This window comes from Abramis brama, assembly GCF_963993115.1.
Source record: "Abramis brama genome assembly, chromosome: 5".
Classification (NCBI taxonomy): domain Eukaryota; kingdom Metazoa; phylum Chordata; class Actinopteri; order Cypriniformes; family Leuciscidae; genus Abramis; species Abramis brama.
In genome coordinates this window covers 34,776,187-34,800,980 of record NC_139967.1, presented here as the reverse complement: position 1 = coordinate 34,800,980, position 24,794 = coordinate 34,776,187, and the positions used below count along the sequence as shown (strand labels likewise).

The 24,794-nt window shown below is 36.9% G+C and overlaps 2 protein-coding genes across 2 annotated transcripts in view; one reads left to right on the top strand and one right to left on the bottom strand.

Moving 5' to 3' along the window:
- ppil3 (peptidylprolyl isomerase (cyclophilin)-like 3) overlaps positions 1-24,794 on the top strand; it is a 359,195-nt gene that overhangs the window by 128,658 nt on the left and 205,743 nt on the right. The window lies entirely within an intron of this gene.
- rxrab (retinoid x receptor, alpha b) overlaps positions 1-24,794 on the bottom strand; it is a 76,824-nt gene that overhangs the window by 34,421 nt on the left and 17,609 nt on the right. The window contains exons 2-3 of the mRNA XM_084114545.1: positions 19,595-19,711; positions 3,671-3,915 (exon numbers count right to left, since the gene is read on the bottom strand). Of these exons, the coding sequence (XP_083970671.1) occupies positions 3,671-3,915; positions 19,595-19,711 (362 nt within the window). The remainder of the gene's footprint in view (positions 1-3,670; positions 3,916-19,594; positions 19,712-24,794) is intronic.

The window sequence follows — 24,794 nt, the reverse complement described above, 5'->3', positions numbered from 1 at the left end:
AATAATTTGTCAGACAACAAAACACATCGACACACTAACACTATACATGTCACACGATGAAGATGATGAGGATAAAGGAGAGATCAAAAAGGTTCCAATGAACAAAAGGGTCTTTTAATAAAAAACAAACTCAGGTAATCCATGAAGAGGAAGGCAACGTAACAGCGTGTTTAACATGTACACACAAACACAGTGAAGGTGAGAAACTTAAAGAGATAATAATGAGCAGATGAATAGGTGTGATGATCTGATGAGTGTCCATGGGAACTGATGACTGGCGGGAAAACTCAAACAAGGGAACACGTGATGAATGAAAACAAAACTTAACCTAACCCCTCCCAGTAGGCACGACCTCGCGCCGTAGTAGAAGAAGTGAGGGATGGATGGAGCGGGCTTAGGAGGTGGCCGAGGCGATGACACAGTGAAGGAGACAGATGATAAGGGGATGGTGTTATTCGGACGATGAGACCCCGGCGGTGATGATGATGGGCGTCCAACAGCACAGACCCAGAGCACAGCAACGACAGCCCACGGTGGAGTCGAGGGAGGAACCAAGGTGGCGTGGAGGCTGAGGTCAACTGGGGGACGACCGACGGAGGCGGAGACGATGGATCTCAGGGCTCAGACGGAGAGCAGATGGAGAAGAGCAACATCGCTGGTACAGGAGGCCTAGGCGATACCGCGGCGACGATTGTCTGAGGAGGACTGCCGGAGGACTGAGGCGATGCTGGTGTGATATAGGGACCCGAAGGGAAAAAAGGAGCCAGCTGCAGCCGTAAGGGTGGAGGAACGGAGCGTAGCAGAAGGTCCGCAAGTCTGAGGAAGAGTGACGACTGACCAAGGGTGAGCCGGTGGGATGAAAGAAGCCGGTGGAGCTTTAAAGCAGAGGGTGTCTGGTGGAGCCGAAGGTGGGAGGAGCCAAGGTGAAGCGAGACAGAGTGAGACGACCAGAGGCCAGAGGTGGAGCCACTGTATCTATCCGTTCAGGCGCTGATGGTGGTTGCAGGACCTGAGGCTCGACATGACAACCTTCAGCAGAGGCGGGGCTGGAGGACTGTCTGAGCAGGGCGGTGACAGAGGCAGATGAAGGCTAGACAGGGTCGAAGGTAACAATACATTGTCCATGCAGGTGTCTGTGCTGTCTAGAAACAGCAATGAAGGTTCAGAGGAAACAGGAAGAAAGTTAATACAGTCCATGGTGCTGTCTAGGAACGGCGATGAATAATCTGAAATGTGGTGGTATGGGGTGGGAGACGATTACCTCCGCGCTGTCAAGTCAATCAGCCAGTCCTCAGTCTCAAAATCCACCAAAATACCCTCGCCACTGATGTCATGGGCTCACACACCTGGTCAAACTCACTGGGGGGGCTCCTCTTTCGGGGTGAGGGTCCGCTCTTATCTTCTGGCACTGGCTGACGTGTTGTGGCAAGTGGTAGCTCTCCGTCTGCGGGGGGCTCACACGTTTCCTCTGTGGCCGATGGTGGTGGAACGGACTCTGTGTCCGATTGTATTCTGGACTGGGAGTAAACACTCTCTAGACTAAGGGGAGATGGGAATTCGCCCCGATCCAGAACAGTGACTTCAGGGTCTCGTCGTCAAAGGGGCTGGTGACGGCAAGAAGGCAGAATTGTCCAGTGAAGGTTAAAAAATCCTGGCTCTCATGAGCCAAAACAGAAAATCGTGCTGCATGTTCCATTTGGTCAGTTGTTCTGTCACAAGATGAAAATGATGCGGATGAATTAGAGTTCAAAAGGGTCACAAAATTGGTCTTTTAATGAAAACAAACTCAGGTAATCCATGAAGAGTAAGGCAAGTAACAGAGCTGCTATAAAGCCAAAACAATCTCTGTTACTTTATTTTACTATTATCACTGTAAAGTTGCTTTGAAACAATCTATATTGTTAAAAGCGCTATATAAATGAAGGTGACTTGACTTGACATGACTGGCGGGAAAACTAAAACAATGGAACACCTGTGACTGATGAATACAAAACTGAAAGTCCATGAAAGTGAAACTCAAGATGAATGAGTCCAGCTAACTGTGACAAAACATGTCTCTTATAAATATGTTAATTCTGACAAATTATTATTAAAACAATATTCTGACTAATGGTGACACAATCTCTGAAATATATAGCCAGTTGCACTTTGAATATAGCTTTTGCCTTATTGTTCTCATCTATTTACTTGATCTATTTCTATCTATTTCTTTCTTAAATATCTAACACCTAATATTGCTTTTAATATATTGCTTATATTAAATACAATCTATGTGTCACTAATTAACTCTTCTGTGTATTCAAAATTCAGTCTCATCATATGATTTAACATCATTTCATTTTATCTCATCAATGTTATGAACCCCTGACAACACAACAGTCCTGAATATGCCAACTGATAACATGGACATTTAAGTTTAATCATATTTATGTCTATGTGTATATTCTTCAATTACTTAAAACTAGCATTACGTTCATTCTAAATGAGTAAGAATCAACACTGATGTAGGCAATCAGATTTTAAAAACAGAAAGAGCTCCACCTGCATTCACTCTAATCTTTATTTTTCATTTACTGAAGCATACACAGGGAATAACATGTTCTGCTTTAAATGTTTGATGCTTAAATGTTTATCAGTTTTTTTCTTATCTAGGTACCTTAAAAAAGGTTCAAGTAAACCACCTACATGTATGCTTAAATATAAAATATGAATCCAAGCTACTTTCCTGGAAAACTAACGTAGACAATTATAATACAAAAGTGGAATTACATCACTTGGAAACTGTAATATTCCTTGTATTATGTCTCATAAAACCCCACTCATAGTCAGAAGGATTTAACAGAAATCCAATAACACCAGAATATTTTTACAAGAAGCTGCATTTTCCACCAATAAAACTCTGCTTCAGCAGAACTTTTTAAGCTATGTGTTATTAAATAAAACCCAATCATAAAGCTGATAGCACTGATGCCGAATTGATTAGATTTTTTGTGAATAAGTGGAAGACTGCAGCACGAAAGAGAAGCGCAATTGAGGCCACTAAACTCTGATTGATCAAATTAATGAGCTACACACTGTGTATAAAATGCAAGTGTGTATGCATGTATGCCATATGGAAAATACAATGAAACTATTTATGTATTTCTAAATACCTTGAATATCCAAACTTTATAATTACTAGCATTTTTCACTTCTGAGAAACTAGAAGAGCTTTTTGAACTTATGCAGACAGCCTTCGCCACTATTGCCAAATCAATTACATTTGCTTTGAACAAGCAGATGACCATGTCTCATTGTAGAAAAAAAAAAGCTAGTTAAAAGCAATTTTTCAAAACCTTACTAAATTGGCTGATTGGCTCAATAAATTAGGTAAAGATTCGAATAAATGTTTGTGTTCCTGTGTGTGATTTTGTGCACCATCTAATCATGCAATCAAACCCTTTTGAGCAATCAGACTCTTTAAAACAGATCTTTAATTTCCAGCAGAGTTCAGGTCAAGTTTAGCCAATTGAGCAGGAAAATTCAGTTCAAGCTGAGCCTAAGAACATGTTGAAAAAAAATATTGATTGGTTGCATACCTCTGAAAGAATCTGCAATAGCACTTGGCAATTCTCAGAAATTGATGCTGAAGCTGTTAAATAAGTCCAGAGTAAATGCAGTGATGTCTTACCTGTGGGCTTAGACTGGGTCTGAAGGTCATGCTGGTGGAGGACGGGCCGCTCATGGAGGGATGGCCCATGGGCGAGCTGATGACGGGGAACGGCGAGGACAGGCCGTTGATGGGCGAGTGCAGCTGACCCGGGCTGGAGCTCATGGCAGACGGGCTGAGCAGGGGCTGATGCAGAGGATGGTTACCGATGCCTCGGTGACCCATGGAGGAGCTCAAAGGAGGCGACGAGAGCTGACCGGAGGAGTCTGCAGGACGGCGAGAGGGGAAAAGAGTTTTTTCAGGAATATTTTGCATTGTGAGGTAAATAATGCCATTGTATACGTTAGGATATTTTACACAGCTGCTGTTGTGAAAAGGTTTAAGAATGTGAAAATAGAGTGCAAATATCCATTCAATTAAAAAAACTGACTAATGACCAAGATTTTAAGGTTTTCCTTAAACTTTTAAAATAAAAGTGTTTAATGCACAATGTAAACATTTCCAAAAAAAAATAAAAAATGTCCAGCAACAAAAACTTTCTAATTCAAGAAGTCACAGAGAAGGTGCTGCTAAATCATCATAAAACTATGACTATGAAGTCGAATTATTAAAATAATTAATATAACAAATTAATTAAATATACTGATATAATAAATACATTAACAGTCAATTTCGGCACATAATAAGACATTATAAGTGGATGTCATGAAAAAAATGAAATGATAAATTATATTTTATATTGATATTATATAATATTGATATTTCTATTTAAAATAAGTGACATGATGTGAAGGCCAAGTTTTAACCCATCCAAGTAAGTGCACACACATTAGGAGCAGTGAGTAGTGACACACACACACACACACACTACAAACTGTGGAGACACACCTTTCTATTCATCACACAATCCTGAATTGTTTTTATCATGGTTCCCACAAAACTATTGAGCAAAACAACCATTTTCAACATTGATAATATAAGAAATGATTCTTGAGCATCAAATCAGCATATCAGAATGATTTCTGAAGGATCATGTGATACTGAAGACTGTAATGATGCTGAAAATTCAGCTTTGCCATCACAGGAATACATTCAAACAAAACAGTTTGAAAAAAAGCTATAATGTTTTTACCGTATTTTTGATTAAATGAATACAGCCTTGATGAGCATAAGAACATTTTTTACTGACCCCAAACACTAATGTACATTATTATATATCCTTCAAGAAGTATTATCATGCTAATTATATGTGGGTACTCGCACAGACATTGTGTACATACACACTGTGTTTGACACATTTGTTTGTGTGTGTGGTCCTAGTAAACCTTATACGTTATGGGGATAAAATGATTGCAATATCAGAAATCCTTGTCCTTCTGGGGACATTTTTGGTCCCCATGAGGAAAACAGCTTGAAAAATGTTTGCTTTTTGAAAATATAAAAATGCAGAATGTTTTCTGTGATGGTTGTGTTTAGGGTTAGGGATTGAATATACAGTTTGTACAGTACAAAAATCATTATGTCTATGGAAAGTCCCCATATAACATGAACATGCGTGTGTGTGTGTGTTTGTGTTTGCTCTTCTATACGTATCCTACATATTTACCGTACTGTCAGTTGATTTGTTGACATTGTCTATTCTGATAACACAGTGGACTTCAGCCACAACTTGCCTTCTCTTTACAGAGAGAGTAAACACATGCTGAGAAAACACAGAGGGCTTAATTACTCATCCTTGTTTTCCCCCCACAGCTATAAGACCTTGACTGAAATGAAAACAATATCAATCTTCCTATACATGCAGAAACACATCTCAGGAAAAGGTAACAGTTCAAGTGTCATAGCAAATATTGTATTGAAACATCAGCTTCGGCTTATTTTCCCACTCTGACTATTGTGAAACATTCTGAAGGCCATTAGTCATTCAGTGTGTTTCTCTGGGAAAAGAAAGTTTGTAATATGATTTTTATTTCTTTCTATTGAAAAGCATGAACACAATCATGTTATTCTATTAAAATCAGCAAGGTTCTTTTATATCACGTCTTACGTCCAGTGACAAGTAACATCTTTACACTGAAATGGAAACTACTGAGCGACAAAATAAAATCACTGCTTATTAGAAAATTATGTTTAATATACAATATAGGGATTTTTCACTGTGGGCGGAGCTACATGGCAACTGACAAAATGTCCTGTTACTCATCACGGGCTGCACTGTTAATTGGGACAAAAAAATGATGTTGTTCCTATGATTTTATCATGTCAGCTCTAATGCTAGCTTACATGGAGAAGACGAAAATGATGGTGAGGAGAACCGTTTATTCACAATAGTGAAGATCCAAACCTGTGAAACAAAAAACACTCAATCCTGACATGAAACAAATCATAAACTATGAACTTAACAATAAACAATGACATGGAACATGGACCATGGAGCATGGAACAGCATACTATCCTTCAATACATGACAAAGTAACATGGCAAACATGAACAGACATAACTAATGAAACAAGAACCAATGAGAACACGACACATGGAACAAAGTAACCAATGAAAACAAGACACGTACTAAGAAACAAATCAGAACATGACACTTGACAAGGAATCGCATGACATGAACAGGTGACCCAGTAAACATGAACTTCAAAATAAAAGACAAAATGAAAATATAAACTGAGAACATGAAAACATGAACAAAACCTAAACAGTCGTGACATCAGCAGTCACTTTCTTTGAGAGATATTTCTACTTGATTTGATACATAAAAAATACTTTCATTGGTTTATCCCAATATTGTCAGGTTTGTTGAAAAATATAAAATAATTTCTTTGACTTGAAGCAGTCCATTTAGATGTTACCACATAATGTTTCATAATTGTACAGTGTGTTTAAGTTTAGGCTATAGAATATGCATATTATGACTGAGTATTGCTGAGTATTGCTGGGTGGTATGACGGTACACCCATAACACTATTAGACACCCATGACACTATTAGATTTTGTTATACCATAGTAAATACATGTGTGCTGTTATCAGTGGGCAGTTATTTACATGCTATTTACATTATGAATTTTCATTTTGGGGTGAACTACCCCTTTAATGCAAATACCAATGTGAAACCAAACCACTGAAGATTATGAGGAGCTTAAGTTTAAGATTTGTCAGGTTGGATTTACGCCAGGGATTCTTTCCGCCAACCCAAACCAGCCCTGTACACTGTCACCAGCATTTCTCCAAAACGTATCTTAAAGAGCGGAAAGCTCATGCACACTCATGTTTTCTTTTAAAAATCTGTCTGAAAGCCCTCACTGGACAGTTTAAATTGGTTGTTATCTGATTTCTCATCCTATCTGCATGACAGATTATGAGTCGGCGACAAATGATGGTTGGCGATAAGTGTCTCTGACACACCACATACATGCACACACCTTCTCCCCTGCCAACATATTGCACAACTTTTAGGCACAGGTACATATAGGCATGTACATTCACACAGACTATAAACATCAATACACACCTATACACACATTCCCAGAGCACTGAACGAACATTTCAGATCATAAACAAGGTGTGTAGGAAGATCATTAGAAGGCTCAAAGTTACTTTTCACCCCCTCTCTCTCACACACACGTTCATTTATACACCACAAAACTAATTTGAATGAGAATCAGAGCTATTCTGAGCAACAGAAAATTGTGGTTTTCTCCCAAAGATGACCACATGCTGACAGCAAGATTTGCAGCTCAAATCCTTCTTTTGAGAACTACAGCATAACTAAGCATAAATCTGGTCTACACTGAAAAATATGTGGTGTTGGATTTACTTTGAAACAACTCAGAAATTGCAAGTGAATTTCACAAATAGCTACAAAGAAATGGCAAGTAACACACTGAATTAAACATGAAAACTTGCAAAACGTACTCCAGTTATCTTAGTTTCATTCACAACTTCGAAAAATCATTTGTTACAGTGTACAGTTCACAGAAGTCTCCTGCTTCACATTCAAGTTTATATCCAGTTTCAAAGCTAAACCAATGGAATACAAAAATAATGTCATTAATATCTCAACACTGTGAGTTTTGGCTCGGTTTTATTTTAATAGACAACCAGTAGAGTCTCTGTGTCAATTAAGAATATGATTTGGCCTTATCGCGTAAACACAACAATCTTGACTCGACCGCTATATAAATACTGCCACACAAAGTGTTTACTCAATCGCCACAAACACCTACTCACTGAAATGTAAATCAAGGGTGGGAGATAAACAGACTAGGGGATAAGGATATACCGCCAGCCTAAGCAAAATGTATTTGAGCAAAACATCGTTACAGTTCGCTAATGAGGCAGCGAGAAGCAGAGCAGAGGCCTGATTAGTCGGAGGATGAGGGATGATGGGAAGGCAGGGGAGAGGGTTGACTTCATCACAACACAACACACTGCTGAACCGCATGGACACACAGATGACAAGATCATAACTCGCAATGCTACTGAGTTTGATCCAAGCAAAGAAAGAGTGGAAATCTTTATAGCTTAACCTTCTAATGTATTTTTTTTATTTTTTTATTACTTTGTACTTATTTTATTTTAATCCAGAATAAAAACACATACTTAAATGTGTATGTACTGACTGAGCACTTTAATTGTATTTCTATTTTCTTTTCTTTTCTTTGCTCTTGTTAATACATTAAATTTATTATTACTTACTCTTTATTGTTATTATTATTATTTGTCAGTTTTATGTAAAGCACTTTGAAATTATTTAATGCTAATAAACTGATTATTAGATACATTTATGGAAGTAAAATAATGTCAAATGTTTTTGAAATAAAAAGCCTGTTGAATTGCACTACTTGAAAAAAAATAGGCATTGCATTAACCATGCTTGCATTTTAATGCATTGTATTTTTAGGGCTTGCATTTTTATGGGCTGAAATTCAACATGGTTGAATATTTAAGCTGTGAATATTTCAATTAAAAACATTTCAAACACCTTTTCATTATTAAAAATTCAACAATCCATATTCACCTTTCATATTTCACTTCCAAAATATTCAAACTGTTTAAAAATACAGGCCCAATTTTCGGGCCATTTTATTTCGCTTTGCAAAATTCGCTTCCACAAATTCAGTGGTTCAAATTCGACAGTAAATTCAACATTGACGTCCAGGAACTGCAGGAAAAGCAATAGATTACCGAGCATACTCTCCATCTGCTGTTAGTCGACCTCACCATCAGATGGTGCAAAAGCACTTGTTGTTGACGAAGACATTCATTCATAAAATGGAAATGATTATCTGTGTCAGTATGTGCGGAAAAGATGATAAACACACAAAAGCTGTGTGTTTATGTTTCATTCAATAACTTCATTTTTACTTTCCCTGTGTAGCCTACATGTCATCAGCTTTCTCTACCATGAACAGGATTATAATCGGTTTCCCTCAATACCTCATACTCAAGGATTCCCCTTCAGTTGGGACAAAACGCTTAATATGAAAGATCAATCTTGCACCTTATTGGGGAAGTAGGCTGTAGGCTACTATATAGGCTACAGGCAAGCATGGACTCAGAATATGAACTTGACGCGCAAAGTTTCATGCTGAGCGTTTCGTGATATACTGGCGATATACATATAAGCCTACTGGTGATATACATATACTGATAGTATGCCTACGTGTATTGCATTAGCTTAAACTGTCATAGCACTTGCATATTGTTGTCCTATTGTTAATTTAACTGTAAATCGCTTTGGATAAAAGCAAACTTAAATTTATTTGAATAAATATCAAAAATCCAAAGGGTGCGCGCATGTCTGACACTACATGAACACTTTACAGTTGGTTTTATGACTGTAAGTCGTTCTATTCAAATGCTATCAGAGTTAGAAACGTGTATACCAAAGTCGTAAACACTTTAGAGACGGTCCCTAAATGTGAATGTCCAACGTCAAACCATGCCAGTCTATCACTGGGAAACGCTCAGCTTTGCCGTTATTCTGAGTCCATCTGCTTGCCTGCGAGTTTGGTCTTTTATATCACTGTAATTAGTCCATTAAGCTACGTTAAGCGTTGTATATGTCCAGCAGGGGAATCCTGAAGTTTTGAGGGAAACCCCAATAGCCTGCATGCAGCACATCGCCGCAATATAAAGTTAAGGCAACTAAACAACCAAGAGAAATATATGTCAACCTCAAAAATGTAACATTGGATCTGTACATCCGCATCGGGGAATAACATTATAATCTCGTTCACGGTAGAGAAAGATGCATGTAGGCTACACAGGGAAAGTAACCGTGAAGGCACTGAATTTAACATAAAACCGCCGTCATAATAATCACAAATACACTTACATTGCTGTAAATGAGTTTTATGAATGAATGACTTGCTCTAATTTTGCTGGTCTTCGTCAACAACAAGCGCTTTTGCACCATCTGATGGTGAGGTCGACTAACAGCAGATGGAGAGTATGCTCGGTAATCTATTGCTTTTCCTGCAGTTCCTGGACGTCAATGTTGAATTTACTGTCGAATTTGAACCACTGAATTTGTGGAACCGAATTTGCAAAGCGAAATAAAATGGACCGAAAATTGCCTGTTGAATATTATAGGTTGTATTTTTAAACAGTTTGAATATTTTGGAAGTGAAATATGAAAGGTGAATACATGGATTATTGAATTTTTAATAATGAAAAGGTGTTTGAAATGTTTTTAATTGAAATATTCACAGCTTAAATATTCAACCATGCTGAATTTCAGCCCATAAAAATGCAAGCATGGTTAATGCAATGCCTATTTTTTTCAAGTAGTGCAATTCAACAGGCTTTTTATTTCAAAAACATTTGACATTATTTTACTTCCATATACATTTCAATAAATAAGTATGAATAATAATTCATATATTGCATAATATTTCTACTATTATTTTACTTCGGTATTTCATTTTGCACATATGCTGCAAAGAGTAAGAGTGATAACATTTAAAATATTTTCTTTGTGGTGTTTTTCATAGAAATCTCACCGCCACAATGCTATGGTGTTGTTAGTGACTGCCAGGTTGTTGCTATGCAATTTTTGCTATGCATTTTTTTAATGTGTTGCTATGTGGTAGGGTGTTATGGATGCTTGTTTAATAGACGGTTGCTTAGTCTGTTGATACCATTAATATTAAAAAGCATGGTCATCATTGAGTAATCATTACCTCAGTATTATTGATGAGGTTAACACTTGATGACTCCCAAGATTATTATCAACTGAACTCTTTAAACGGGTACAAAACAAGACACTTGAGCTAAAAGAGGGGTGAATCAGTCATAACCAACACCGATGAGTCTGTTTTCAATTCGCTCTAGCTCAGCAGTGCTGCAAAGTCATTTGAATATAGAGGAAGAGAGTGGTTTGGTGGCTTCCTACATTCAATCAGCACATAGTGTTTAAATCAAACCTTCGCTAATGTGTTTAGTCTGACACTTCCTGAGCACCTTATTTTTCCTCTCTGTTTCATCCTACTTTTCTTTAACACTAGTCTGATCTTTGCAGATCTACACAAACACGGGTTTGTATCACACAGTGCGTGTGGCCGTCAGGTCCAAGGACATTTAAGTCGACATAATACGCATTACATGCTCACTCACTCACCGTCTCTCTTCATTTCTCACTCTCACTCTCACACACATAAACACTCTCATACACTCATATATCTATGCACACATACACATACATATGCTGCAGACAAAACTCAAGACTATCCAGCCCACTGAGATTTAATTACACTGCCAATTTGGTCACATAGCAGTTTGGACTAAAGAATCATTCAGGTTTTGAGCCCACTACAGTTTCACACATCCGGCCATTTCAGATAATCAGCACTTTAGAAAATATGCAGTTGTTCAAACAGTTAGTCATGGTGAATAATGCAAAATAAGCAGTTGGGTGAATAATGGAAAGCACAATGACTAATCTATATAAGATTTATCTCCGGCTGTCACTTTTAATGAAAACTTTGAACAAAGATAGGATAAATATTTTGAAACTGAATGTCCGGGATTTCCTTTACAGGTTTAATCCCAGTTTAGACACAAAATCTTCACAAATTATTTCATGACAAATTACAACAATGCGATGGCTTAAAAACAGATAAACAGGATGTACATTTTACAACAATTCTCATCCTGTTCAGAGAAGAATATAAAAAATGATCTAATGATCTCAATGCATTAGCATTTTTTGTCTAGTGGTACAAAAAACAGGCAGCCACTGAGATATGTGAAATATTCATGATCCCTATTCCCCATCTCGGTTTTCTTTTGAAATGACGGCCATAATATTTCAATCTCAGTTCCAAAGAGATTACATGTTAAACAACCTTTTATCTCGAACCGATAGACAGAGACTGTACATCACATATATGACAAAGTGGGCCGTGTAAAAAGTGTTCTGAACAAGTTCAACTGGACGCATGATATAAATCTTACTGCTTTCATCTGATTTAGTAGCACTGCGAAATAGCAATAGCAGTAAGCAAGTTCCCACGGTGATTCCCAACTTTTGCTGGCAGAGATGGTGACTTGAGGCGCTTACTTGAGACACGCTCAAGTAAAAAAAGAATGATTGTAAGCTTGACTTAAACTTATAAATAATTGACATGAGCCTTCAACTGGAACTCAAATAAAAAAAATTCTGAATGTGAAAAAAGCATTAGGTTTACAAAGAGAAATATTTTCGTATAGAGTAATTCTCATACTTTATATCAGGTGTCTTTAACTATTATGTACTTGCATTAAAAAAAAAATAAGTACAATGTACTTATTGTGTTGATGTTGCTGCTACTGAGGTGGAATACGGGTAAGGTTAGGGACAGGTTTAGTGGTATGGGTAGGTTTAAGGGAGGGTTAAAGTGTAAGGGAAGGGTAATCAATTAATTATAGCTGTATTTAGAGAAATTAATTACAGATGTAATTCGATACAGGTAATTATAATAATATAAGTAAAAACATGTATGTACTGTACATAATAAGTGAATTGTATCAAATGATCAATTTAAATGTAAGTAGTATAGTAGTTCAGTGTTCAGTGCCATTCGTCTTTTTTTGTAGATAAATGGGATTTTTTAAGCGCACGGCAGTAAAGATGATCTATTGATTTAAGTAAAAAAACTGAAACTTTCTTTTAGATGACTTAAAGGGATCGTCCACCCAAAAATGAAGATTATTTCATAATTTGCATACCCTTATGCCATTCCAAACCTATGACATGCTTTTCTGTCAAACATAAAATAAGATATGTTGAGAATTGTCTCAGTGTTTTTGTCCATATAATGGAAGTCAATGGTCACCAAAACTGTTTGGTTCCCAATATTCTTCCAAATTTTTATTTTATTTTATGTTCAACAGAAGAAAGAAAGTCATACAGGCATCAGGATGAATAAATTATGATAGAATTCTCAGTTTTAGATGAACTATCCCTTTAAGTATCAAGGAAATGCCTAGACATTACAGAATTGGCCTTTAGAAATATAGCACTGGTAATATTGCACATCTCCTTCACGTCCATAGCACAAACTGTGAAGGATGGATTTAAATGCTCTGCCAACAACCAAACCCTACAATCTGGTTGAAAAGTTGAAACCAGTACCAAAAGGATACTAATCCAAGAAGTCGCTGAACATTTCCGCGGAGCAGATTGTTTAAGCTGAGCTAATATAAGCATCAGAGCCCAAGGTGATGCACCTGTTTAAAGGTCTTGCTGACTGTGTCAGATATCAGGCCAAGCATCTGCTCTCCTTATGTCCTTGGCATGTTAAAGTAAACATCTGCTTATATTATTTGCTTTATTTGTCAGAACCATGCTAACCATGCTAATGTAAAGGCTACAGGCGCAGTGTCTGTCTGATTTCAGGGCATGGGAAGCTGGTCCCTAAAACCGAAATGTTATCAGTTTCCACTACAAGACTAGAGTGAATGAGACAATCAGATAAGCGTCTCTATAGCGCAGAGAGAAAGCGAGCTTTCTATAAGCCACCTGTGAGATTAAGCCAGTGCTATCTGACACACTCGGCTACACGTGTTTGCACAGAGATGGACAGATATGAACTGCTGGTACGGAGAGAACTGCTCAACGTCCAGGGGCCAGGGAAAGAGCACATGCATTAGTCTAAATGACACAGTGAACATACAGTGGCAACATGTCTGAAAAGATCACAGACCTGGCATGCTTTGAATTCAATGCTTAAAGGATTGATTGACTAATGAATGAAAGTTTTTTTTTTTTAATATGGTCTAGAGTGATTGATCACTTTTTATAAGATAATACTCAGATAAGTCTAAAAGAGGAATTATGTCTTCTGGGGGGGGGGGGGGGGGGTCTCTGGAAAGATTTTAGATTTGGCTTTGTTAAAAGAAAATAGAAAAAAATATTAAAATGACTAATCATGACTAATGTTTTTTTTTTTTTTTTTTTTTTTTCAAATAAAGAAAACGTTATGCATATCTAAGGGTTAAAAACATAATTTTCATTACTTGAAATAAAATAATATATATATATAAAAAAACATTTCTCATTTTCGTTTAGTTTAAGTGGAAGAACTAAAACGAAAACTAAAACTATACTAAAATTAAAATGAAAAAATAACATCTAAACATCATAAAAAATATATCAATGATAATAAAATAACATGGATGTGTACAAAATTAAATTAAATGACATTAAATTACATTTAATTTTATTTATCTCTAGAAGCCTGAAATGTAATTAACTCTAAGTATTTGCAATAATAATAGTGATGTTAGCGTATATCAGAAGTCACCAAGCAGATGAACAAATGAATAATTGAAACACATACAGCCTATGGTTTGAGTTAATGAAGAATCACTTCCATCAGCAACAAACAAAAGATTCATGTCTGCTGTTTTAATGTGTGCCGTACATTAAAAGCTTCTCCCTGCAATGCCTGACAATAAACCATCATCTCTACAGACCCCTTTATTCCCTCTTTCTGCTTTAAATCGCGACAGTAGATATCCTGTCATTCTCTCCCAGTCTATCCCTGCAGTAAGATTGCAGGCTGCCCCATTTTTTAGGTTTTGCTAAAACACAAAGATGCACACACACATTCTTGCACAATCACCGGTGGGACTGGATGGCTGGCCTGGTGCCCTGAGAACTGGAGCTTATACTGTGCGTCTGCCAATCTGAGCCCAACAAGCTGTTTTTAGGGGGAGGCATGTGCATTTAATTTCATTCTCACAGACCATCAATGTCCTGCAAAAAGGCCAATATAAACCTCAGTCACTAAAGAGCCTTCTGAAAAAGCCTTTGTCACATTGCTCTTGTTAAAAGATCAAGAGGAGAGGAACTATTCCCGGATTCTCAAAGCAAAAAGAGCAAGAATTCAAAATGAAAAATGATATTGTTTTTGATACAGATGAGTGATTTGTGTTCATTTTCCTCAATCTTTTCCTTTTGACTGAAGTAAAAAAAAAACAAAAAAAACTGATAGGTGAAGTTTAACAGTGGGACGTCAGAAATGAGATAATATTTCATTGTGACTGTGCCAGAGAGATAAAGAGCTCAGCGAGACCTCAGGAGCTGATTAAAGCTGATACAGCTCCAGGACTGATAGCTTCCCTCCAGCTTCTGTGTAGTTAGCCGCTCCTCTCAATGCCGTGTGTGTGTGTGCACCATATCCAGAGAGTCAAAATTATGGAATTAGATTGGATACTTAGATTTGAACTAAATTGCTGCTTTTGAGCAGGTTCATGTTGTTGTTGTTGTTTTTAACTAACTAAACACTTTATTTTTTATTGAAACAGATCTTTGTTGTCTTGAAAAATGTTTCATAAAAATGTCTTTCAATCACTTTCAATCGTTTCAATCCACTAGCCTATAGAAATATGAATTATTACATATTGTCGCTGTCGAGAAGAAACCTCGTATCTCCATATTGCATCATTTTTTTTCATAAATCATTACTATTGGTTACCCTTTATGTCTATCTGTGGGTTTTGCAAATATTTAACCAATGAAAACTATTAAAAAGAGCTTATGACTAAACCTTGCATCTCCATTGGATCCTTAATCTGTCGGGAAAATCTGATAAATCCACCCCGCCTCTATCGTGAATGATGTGACGCACGCAGTTTGGACCATCTCTGCTTGTGTGCAGTGCAAAGGTAAATAAAGAACTGGTTCTTTGAATAGGCCTAAGTAGCCTACAGCATTTTTTTTCTTTAGTCAAGAAACACTATAGATAATGTTTTATGTATTTAAGGAGTGGAGAAAAATGAAATGTCTTAGTGTAGCATTTGTCGTCGGGTCATTGCCAATACTGCCTTAAATAGCCTGTGTGTAGCACTTTATTTTTAATAACATGATATTTTCTCCAAATGACAGAAAAAAATTAGCGCCCACATAGCCACAGTAATCTTTATAACCCATAAGTTGATACAAATTTAACACAATGCACATACTTCCTCAGATGTGGCCGTTCTAATGGTGGACGAAACACATAGGCCTATGAACTAAATTCTCAGAAATTCGCTTGTCAAATACCTTGCAACTCCATTTGAGCTCGGTTTTGGTAAAATATTAATAATATAATGACTCGTGCAAGTGTCTGACCACATATAAAGCCACAATATCAACTTTGGCAACACAGTGTTTAATCATTTTAAAATTGCAGTGTTTTTTCCATTTCCTGAAAAGTAGCGTTTTTGGAGATACAAGGCTTCCGATATTTAAAATCATGATGATCTAAATTTAGAGTGAAATTAACATAAAACATTTCTTGTTTTAGAGACATTTTTGCACAAATTATGACTGTCAGTCAGGCAGGGCTATTATCATTAACTAAATCCATAAAAATAATAACAATAATTATTATTATTTGTAATAAAATAAACATTAACCGAAATAAAATAAAATGTAAAAAACGTACAATTTATTTCAGCTAGTTGCAAAGCAACATTTATAATTTTTGTTTAGTTTAAGTTGAAGTACTAAAATAACTAAAACTAAAACTGTAAAAACTGTTTAAAAAATAATGAAAAAAAATAAATAAATAAATAAAATTTACTAAAACTAACTAAAATCAACATTAAAATGCAAAAATAAAATCTAATTACAAATATTAACAAAAACTATAATAGTATGTCAATGATGCTAAAATAACGCTGCCCTCAGACAAGGCGTCATTTCCATCAGAATCAACAATTTTGCTAATTAGTTTTATCAAAAGTTGATACTTCGTTTACAAAAGTAACAACAGTGTCAATGAAGCGCTGTGTCAATGAAGGTTAATATCATTCAGAATAATATTTGTATTGTGTATTGTTTCCAATAAAGCTGTATTTTTTGTCAAATTATGCTAAAGTTGTGAACATTTTCTTTGATTGTGTGTATTTAGCATACACAAAATGCTAGCTATTAAATGACCATTAGCAAGACAACGGTGACATGTTATTTGAAAAATGTAAAAAACAAACAAACAAAAAAAACATTTATACCACTGTCATTTAAATCACAGAATGTTATTAAACATAATTGAAACACATAGTAAATGAGAGTGGTGGAAATGACCATGACTTGTGCTTCAATAAATTTAGTTTTCTTTGTTTCCAAAGTTCAAAAGTAACTGTTTCCTGTGTTCCTTTGTTCCCACCAGTTATTAGTTGCCATGGACACTCATTTAAGTATCACACCTGTTAGTCTTTGAGTTAATCATCATTGTGTATTTAAGTTCTTTGTTTCCTTCAGTTCGTCGTTTGGTATTGTCGTATGTTACACGCTGTTACGTTGCCTGCTTTCTTGTGGATTACCTGAGTTTGTTCTACTTTAATACTTTTGATTTTGAGCCTTTTTGTATCTTGATCATCTTCGTCAGACCCAAAACGTTACAAGTACAAAAGTGCCCATAGCTGAAGAAACACCCAATTATAAATTATCATCGCTGTGTTAAACTATTTACATTTTCAGTTTCATGTCAGCTCAACAATCACGTTTTTTTTTTTTTTTTTTTTTAAGTAAATCTCAAATGCCAGCAAAATATTTCGTTTTCTCTCACAGGCATCTTTAGTCACTTTATTCACCCAACACATTACACATGTGATGTAGCTCAGCCTGCTGAGGCACCTCGCTTTATGGAGACAACTGCCTCGATCATCAGGAAGAAATTAGCGGAGCACTAAGCAACTCAATCTTATTGGCTGCCGGGCCCGTCCGCTCCATTTGAGGTCAGCCCAGACATTCCAATGGATAATCTTTTCCATCCCTCCACTCTCTTGTCTTTCTCTCTCTCTCACACTCAGTCTGTTTTCCTCAAAGAGCAACTTCAGCACAAGGCTGGCTTTGTGTAGCTTCTTCTTTCTTACTCAGTCAGTGTGTTTTAAGCGAACCGTGTGGAGCTGAAATACATCTCTGCCTTCGTTCCAAGCTTTCCCCTGCACCTTCCAGTAAGTTATTTTCTATAGCAAGCTAGTAATATGAAGCCTCTGAATTAGGGCCATCACCACATCACAAAGCTTCTGGAGAGTAGCTGAGCTATGTTTGCTTCTGGAGCTTCGCCCACTTTTCCCAGCATCCCATTCTTTGTTCTGCTCGCTCTCTCTGAACTTGCAACAAAAGGCTGTAATTATGGTGGGCACAAACCAGAGAGAAAGAGCGATATTATAGCATTCTCTCACACTTCAAATATGCCTGCTCGCTAGAAGTTACAGGAACCCGTTTTGATTTATGCCAGCTGTGGAAATGACAGCTGCTGTGAACTTCTGGAATGGTCGTTTTGATGCAACCCACATATCTCATGCATTCTGAATCACAATATTTACATAAGTCCTCATGTTAAACGCCTGAGATACACATCCTCGCCAAAACATACTGTTGAGTGATCGTGCTAAAGACTAGCTTTAATGTGGTACATACTAACTGGTAACACTTTATAATACATTTCCATTTGTTTATATTAGTTAACTACATCAGATGACATGAAAAATTGATGCATCTAAAAAGCATTCATAATCTTAGGTTAATTTCAACATTTACTAATACATTATTAAAATCAAAATTTGCATCTTTTATTTAATTTATTTAATTTTATTATTATAATAACAGATACTAATAAATTAATATCTGCGATTATTTAATGGACCTGAGCTAACATGACCTAAAAATGAACAGTGGTAACACTTTATTTTACTGTGTCCTTGTTACACGTTAAATGTACTTATATAGTAATAACAGTAAATTATGCATAATTACAAGCAACTAACTCTAAACCAAACTCTAATCCTAACTTAATCCTATAGTAAGTACATATTGTTAATTAATATTACTCAGTACTTAATTGCATACCTGAACTGTAGCAGCCTAACATTAATATTAACAAAGATTGATAAACACTAATGTACAACAAATGTAATGCTCATTGTTAGTTAATCAATTAGCTTGAAACTTGAAAAATATATTTTATATATAATATAAATATATATATAAAGATAATTGACTTTAAATAAGCAGCAAGCCTGGGGAAAAACAAACTTGCTGTACACTAGCTGAAAACCAACTGAGAACAAAGAGATCTACAACATGTGAATACTGGGAATAAGACCGGTGAAACATGTCCATTACTGTAGGGGCCAGGGGAGACACTCACTATATGGGCTTTGTTGTAACATGTTTGAAGCAGAAACTATTTCTCATGAGTGAAACTGTATCTTGAGTTCTTCTCGGGAATGACAGGACAAGACATCCTACACTTGGAATAAAGACTGATTTTGCCCTACAGCGTTGAATCGCTGACGATATGCATGGATGATCCAGCACTGTAGGGCAAGATCAGTTCAACGCAACTGTGCTAACACAAACCAGATGTCTTTCAGAATAAAAACTCTGATCTGATGCGTTTATGTGGCAAGTGCAGGTGCTCTGATGTGTATGTGCATGTGAATGTGTTTTATACCTGTGGATATCCTGCGCTGTGGATATCCTCCGCCCGTGAAGCCGGAGCAGCCATTGGGCGAACCGCCAGCGTCGCCCGACCAGCTCCGTGCTACTGTGCAGGGGTTTTTCAGGAGCCCTTGGGTGTGACACAAGAGAAGTGGGTGAGAGTCACTCACTTGCTATTTCATCAGGTGAGGATTTCAGACCAATATGTGAAAGTACACATTACACTTTACTCAAATATGTTATGGATGGATCTCACAGTCTTCAATAAACTATATATAAGCTTATATGACAGTATAGGGGAAAATAATTGCTGAAATGTTCCTCTCTGGAAATGTAATGAGAGTTTATGTAGGCATTAGTCATAGTCTCAATATGTCTCCTATAAAAGTCTTTAAAGAGAAATAAATTTAGAAACCAATAAAACAATAGTTGACATTCAATAAAAGTACACAGCTATACACAATGGATGTTGATAGCATAACTCAGATGATTTGGTTTTGGAAGAAACTGATGAGAAAGCTTGAGCTCACATTGATTTTTATGTGCAAATCTGACCATAGTTTGTGACATTATTGAGATCTCTTATGAAGCATGTGAGATAATGTCACATGTGGGTGTAATATGGCGCATGAAGGAGTAAAGAAACAAAAACAGTCTTTGATCAAAAATCCAAAAAGGGAACAAGCAGGAGATAGCAGGATGTCACATTTTGCCATTGTTTTGGTTTCATTTTCACATTTCCATTTTCACTTTCTCCCGTTTCCTATGTTCCTTTGTTCCGGCCAGTCATTAATTTCCATGGACACCCATTTAACAATCATTTAAGTTTCTAATTTCCTTCAGTTCGTTGTCTGGTATTGTTGTATGTTACACACTGTTACGTTGCCTTCTGTCCTGTGGATTACCTCCTCCTCTAGTGGTTCAACCCTTCAAGTTGGATCTGCCACAAATCTTCTGCTCACCAGCTCTGCCTTGGCAAGTGGATTCACTGGACTCCCTTGTCCCTCCGGCTCCATTTTGTTTATACCTCATCCTGCCTGCGCCACAGACTTCCGGGACACCAGCTGCACTTTATCCCTCCACCCCTTCGGTTCCGTCGGGCTCTGCCTTCCCTCTTGCTCTGCCTTGGTGCTTGTTTGCATCGGCTCCGCCTCAGTCCACCAGCACCCAGGCTCCACCTCGGCTGCTACAGGGTTGTCTGGTCTCCCCATCTCCTCAGCTGCGCCTGGGTCTCCAGTTCTCCGGGCTCCACCGTTGGCTGTCGGACCGCTAACTCCACCTTGACTCATCCCACCGTTGGTTCCGCCATGGGGATCTTCAGTCTCGTCTGCTCTACTTTGGTGGTCTTCTGCTCCTCCATGGGGGTTGTCAGTCCTGCTGTGGTGGTCTTCTGCTCATGTGCCTGATGAAGACCTAAAGGTCGAAACTGTGCATGAAATGTGTACACCTTCTTTGTATGTGTATTGTATGTATGTGTATATCTTCTATGTGTATTTTTGGGTCTTCTACTCCACCATAGAGGTTTTCTGTTCTTCCACTCTCCTGAACTCTATTGGAACATTTATCATTTACAGCACCAGGAGTCACCTTCCAGAAGGGGGAGTTTTGTCACGTTTTGCCTTTGTTTTGGTTTTGTTTTCATATTGGACTTTCAGTTAACTGTTTCCTGTGTTCCTGTGTTCCCACCAGTCATTGGTTGCCATGGACACTCATTTAAGTATCACACCTGTTAGTCTTTGAGGTAATCATCATTGTGTATTTAAGATCCTTATTTCCTTCAGTTTGTTGTCTGCTATTGTCGTATGTTACACACTGTTACATTGCCTTTTTGCATCTTGATCATCTTATTTAGACCTAAAACATTACACAGGAGAATAACGTAAACACATTAACATTGACGTTGATATAAAAAATCCTGGACAAAGAAACTGAGGAAACTAAGGGCATATAAAACATAATTTGAGATTTTTTTTTACAGTTTCATAAATTGAGTAGAACAGAAACAGGTGAGTGAGAACTAATTAACAGCCAAGGAAACTAACTAGGGAACTAAGGAAAATGTTTGATTTCCATTTGCTCTCCATTTAATGTTGTTGTTGTTGTTGTTGTTGTTGTTGTTGTTAAGGAGAAAATTTGTATATTAAAGGGATCATATGTGAATTTTCTTTGGAAAGGAGTGTTTGTATAGAAGTTTATTTCCACCTCAGAGAAAAAAATAAATATAAAGAAATTTACTTTATTTTTCATAATTGGTACTTTGTCTCCTAATTGCAGTTTTATTTCTTATTTTAAACTTTATCTCACAATTACTTTATTTCACTTTAAAGTGATGGTTCATTCAAAAATCATACTCATACTCATATCCCTCATGCTGTTATAAATCTTTAAGACTTTTGTTCATCTTTGAAACACAACTTAAGATATTCTTAATGAAACCTTAAAGATTACTCTCCCTCCAATTTTGGTCCTTTCCACCAAAACGTTGACGCTTAAAAATGCTCATGAAGACATTGTATAAGTAATCCATATTAATCAAATTTAATTTATGATTAACATATCTAATTTAGGCTTTTATTCAAATTTAAACATTGATCAATGCACATACATAGAGCTAATCAAATATGTTAAACGCAAGCTAAACCATGCTTGCTTGACTCTCAAGAACCAGTAAGGTTTGTCTCGCGCATCAAGTAAGCATGTTAGAAACATGCTTAATGATTTATATGAATTACTTTAACTTTTTATTAACTTTTTGAAGTGCCAAAGTTATGGTAAAATGGACTTTTGATGGGTGGCACAGAAATCTCTCATATTTTCAAAAATATCTTCATTTGTATTTCAAAATATATTGTATGGGTTTGTAACAACTAACAACATGAGATAGATGTGATAAAAATGCACACATGATAAAAATGTGTTCATTTTTGGGTGAACTATCCCTTAAAAGGCATAAAATGGGCTTCCGTTCTTGTACATACTTAATTGAAACATCTGTAATTAATGTGTCCTTTTCTACATTACAAACATTTCAACAGTTGTGTAGTGTCAGTTGTGTAGCATGTAAAACCGGAAGTCATTTTTATGAGAAAGACCTATGTAAGAGTGTTTGTGACTGAATGTGTGTGGCCCATGCAACATATCTCTGATTGATATGGAAATAACTTGACCTCCAGATGTTTTATTTGTTCGCTAGTAAAATTGCAAGTGCCTCATTTTCATCTGTCTCTGAATATGAACTTTCAGACCACCCAATATTCTGACTCCCTATGACCTTGAGCAACAAAGGACACCTAGTCACACACACACAAACACAGACTAAAGGCAAAATTTGCAGGCTCACTTTATGAGACCCGGGATATTTGCCCCTTTCAAAGCCCTCATTTACGAGACCTTGATGAGAGGCCGTGCCACGCAGAGCAGATTCCTTTTTTCAAGGTTACCATCTCATCTCTAAGACAATCAAGCTCGAGGTCAAAGATCAAACCTGCAATTCAATTCATCATGAATGTCATAAAAATCTCTCTTTCAAGGGTTCTTGATTAGCTCTTTAGAAAGGGGCTTGAAGGATGGACCACAGTACACGCAGAAGTTGTTGCCTTGACCATGCGAACATTAGAGATCCTTCAAGTCCTTTTTTAGTAGCCTTGAAAGTTGCATTAGTGATAGATATTGAGGGGTTTCAGTTTAATACCTCATAATCCTCTTTGTGATTGATTAGAGTGTGTGATTTGATGACAGCCTTTACATTGTGTTCTGGATACTAAGAAGTCATGCTAAAGATCAATGGATTTGACTGTCAGGATAATGAAGATCTGCCACTTATACTGTTATTCACATTGAGACAACCAAAAATTTAGACTAACACCAGGACAAGATGTAGTAATGACTGCCTGAGCCTGTTTTTAAAGTAGGTTTGCTGTGTCATTTCCTGTTGGTAAATGGGAACAAGAATAACTGATTTGGCAATGCAGTTGAAATAGTCAAGATAGTATGCAGGAACAAAAGGTCTGATCCATAACCTTTCATGAGACGCTGCCAGGAAGAGACATGTAGATGTTAGGATGGATGGAGAGAGAGAGAGAGAGAGAGAGAGAAGCAGTCTAAACTAAGAAAGGCTTTTAAAATAGCTGCCAAATTCCAGCCTTTCTCCTTATAGCTGCACACATAAACATAGACACAATCTTTACGAGACAGTCAGGAAAAGCAGACCCCAGAAAATGGATCAATGACACACAATGGTGTCGACGAAACACATGTGCCAACAAATGTATTTATGTTGGCTTTGAAAAGTTTTAATTTAATGACTCTAAAAATGTGTTGTGTTGTGACCATCAGGTAAAACCTAATAACATACTTTCCATACAGATTGAATACATTTGACTGTACATATTTTAATCATTATACACATGGCTTGACATTAACACCCGCCAACCCAGTGACGGATTTCAGCAGTGGCGTGTAACAGTCACTCCTGCTAGCCACTTTAGCGGGCTGAATTTTATACATAATATAGGCTATACATTTTTCATATGTAGTCTTTTAAAAGGGCATCTGAAATAATAAACTAAGCGCAATGTGGTGTTGTCAAAAATATAGATGTTTCAATACATATTGATACTGAAATATCACTTTCAATACTCATTTTCCGCAGAATAGATACACAATACCAGCTGCGCTTTCTCACTCTCTCATCTCTTTGACAGCGAGTTGACACATAAATCCACCTCCCCTCTTCCACTCATTTCATTTTCTCTGGATGAATATTGTTGGTGTTACAGGGCTTGAATTTCGGCATGGGATTGCGCGTATTGCACATAATTTTACTCAGTCCCGCAGACAGACGTGCACACACATAAGCCGCCTTGTACTAAATAGAGTTTTTGTCGCTGCTTATTGTGCTTAAACAGTCAAACACACACAAAATAATGACAACATGCTGGTCTTGGCAAGAATTCATGTATACAATCAGTTATGTTGTGGTGTATAACAGTATAATGAATCTGTAAGTCAGGTCTTAAAGTGACAGGAGCCTAATATGCCTGCTGCCAAATTATGACATGATATTACAAATATCTATATGGCAGTTTTTCCCTGTGTATCCATTTCAAAATTGTGGCCAGTAAAAATGCTGAGTGGCTAGTAACTTTGGAAAACCACTATCTGTTATGTTTTTTTTGTTTTGTTTTGTTTTTAACAGAAGAGGTGTATTCAAG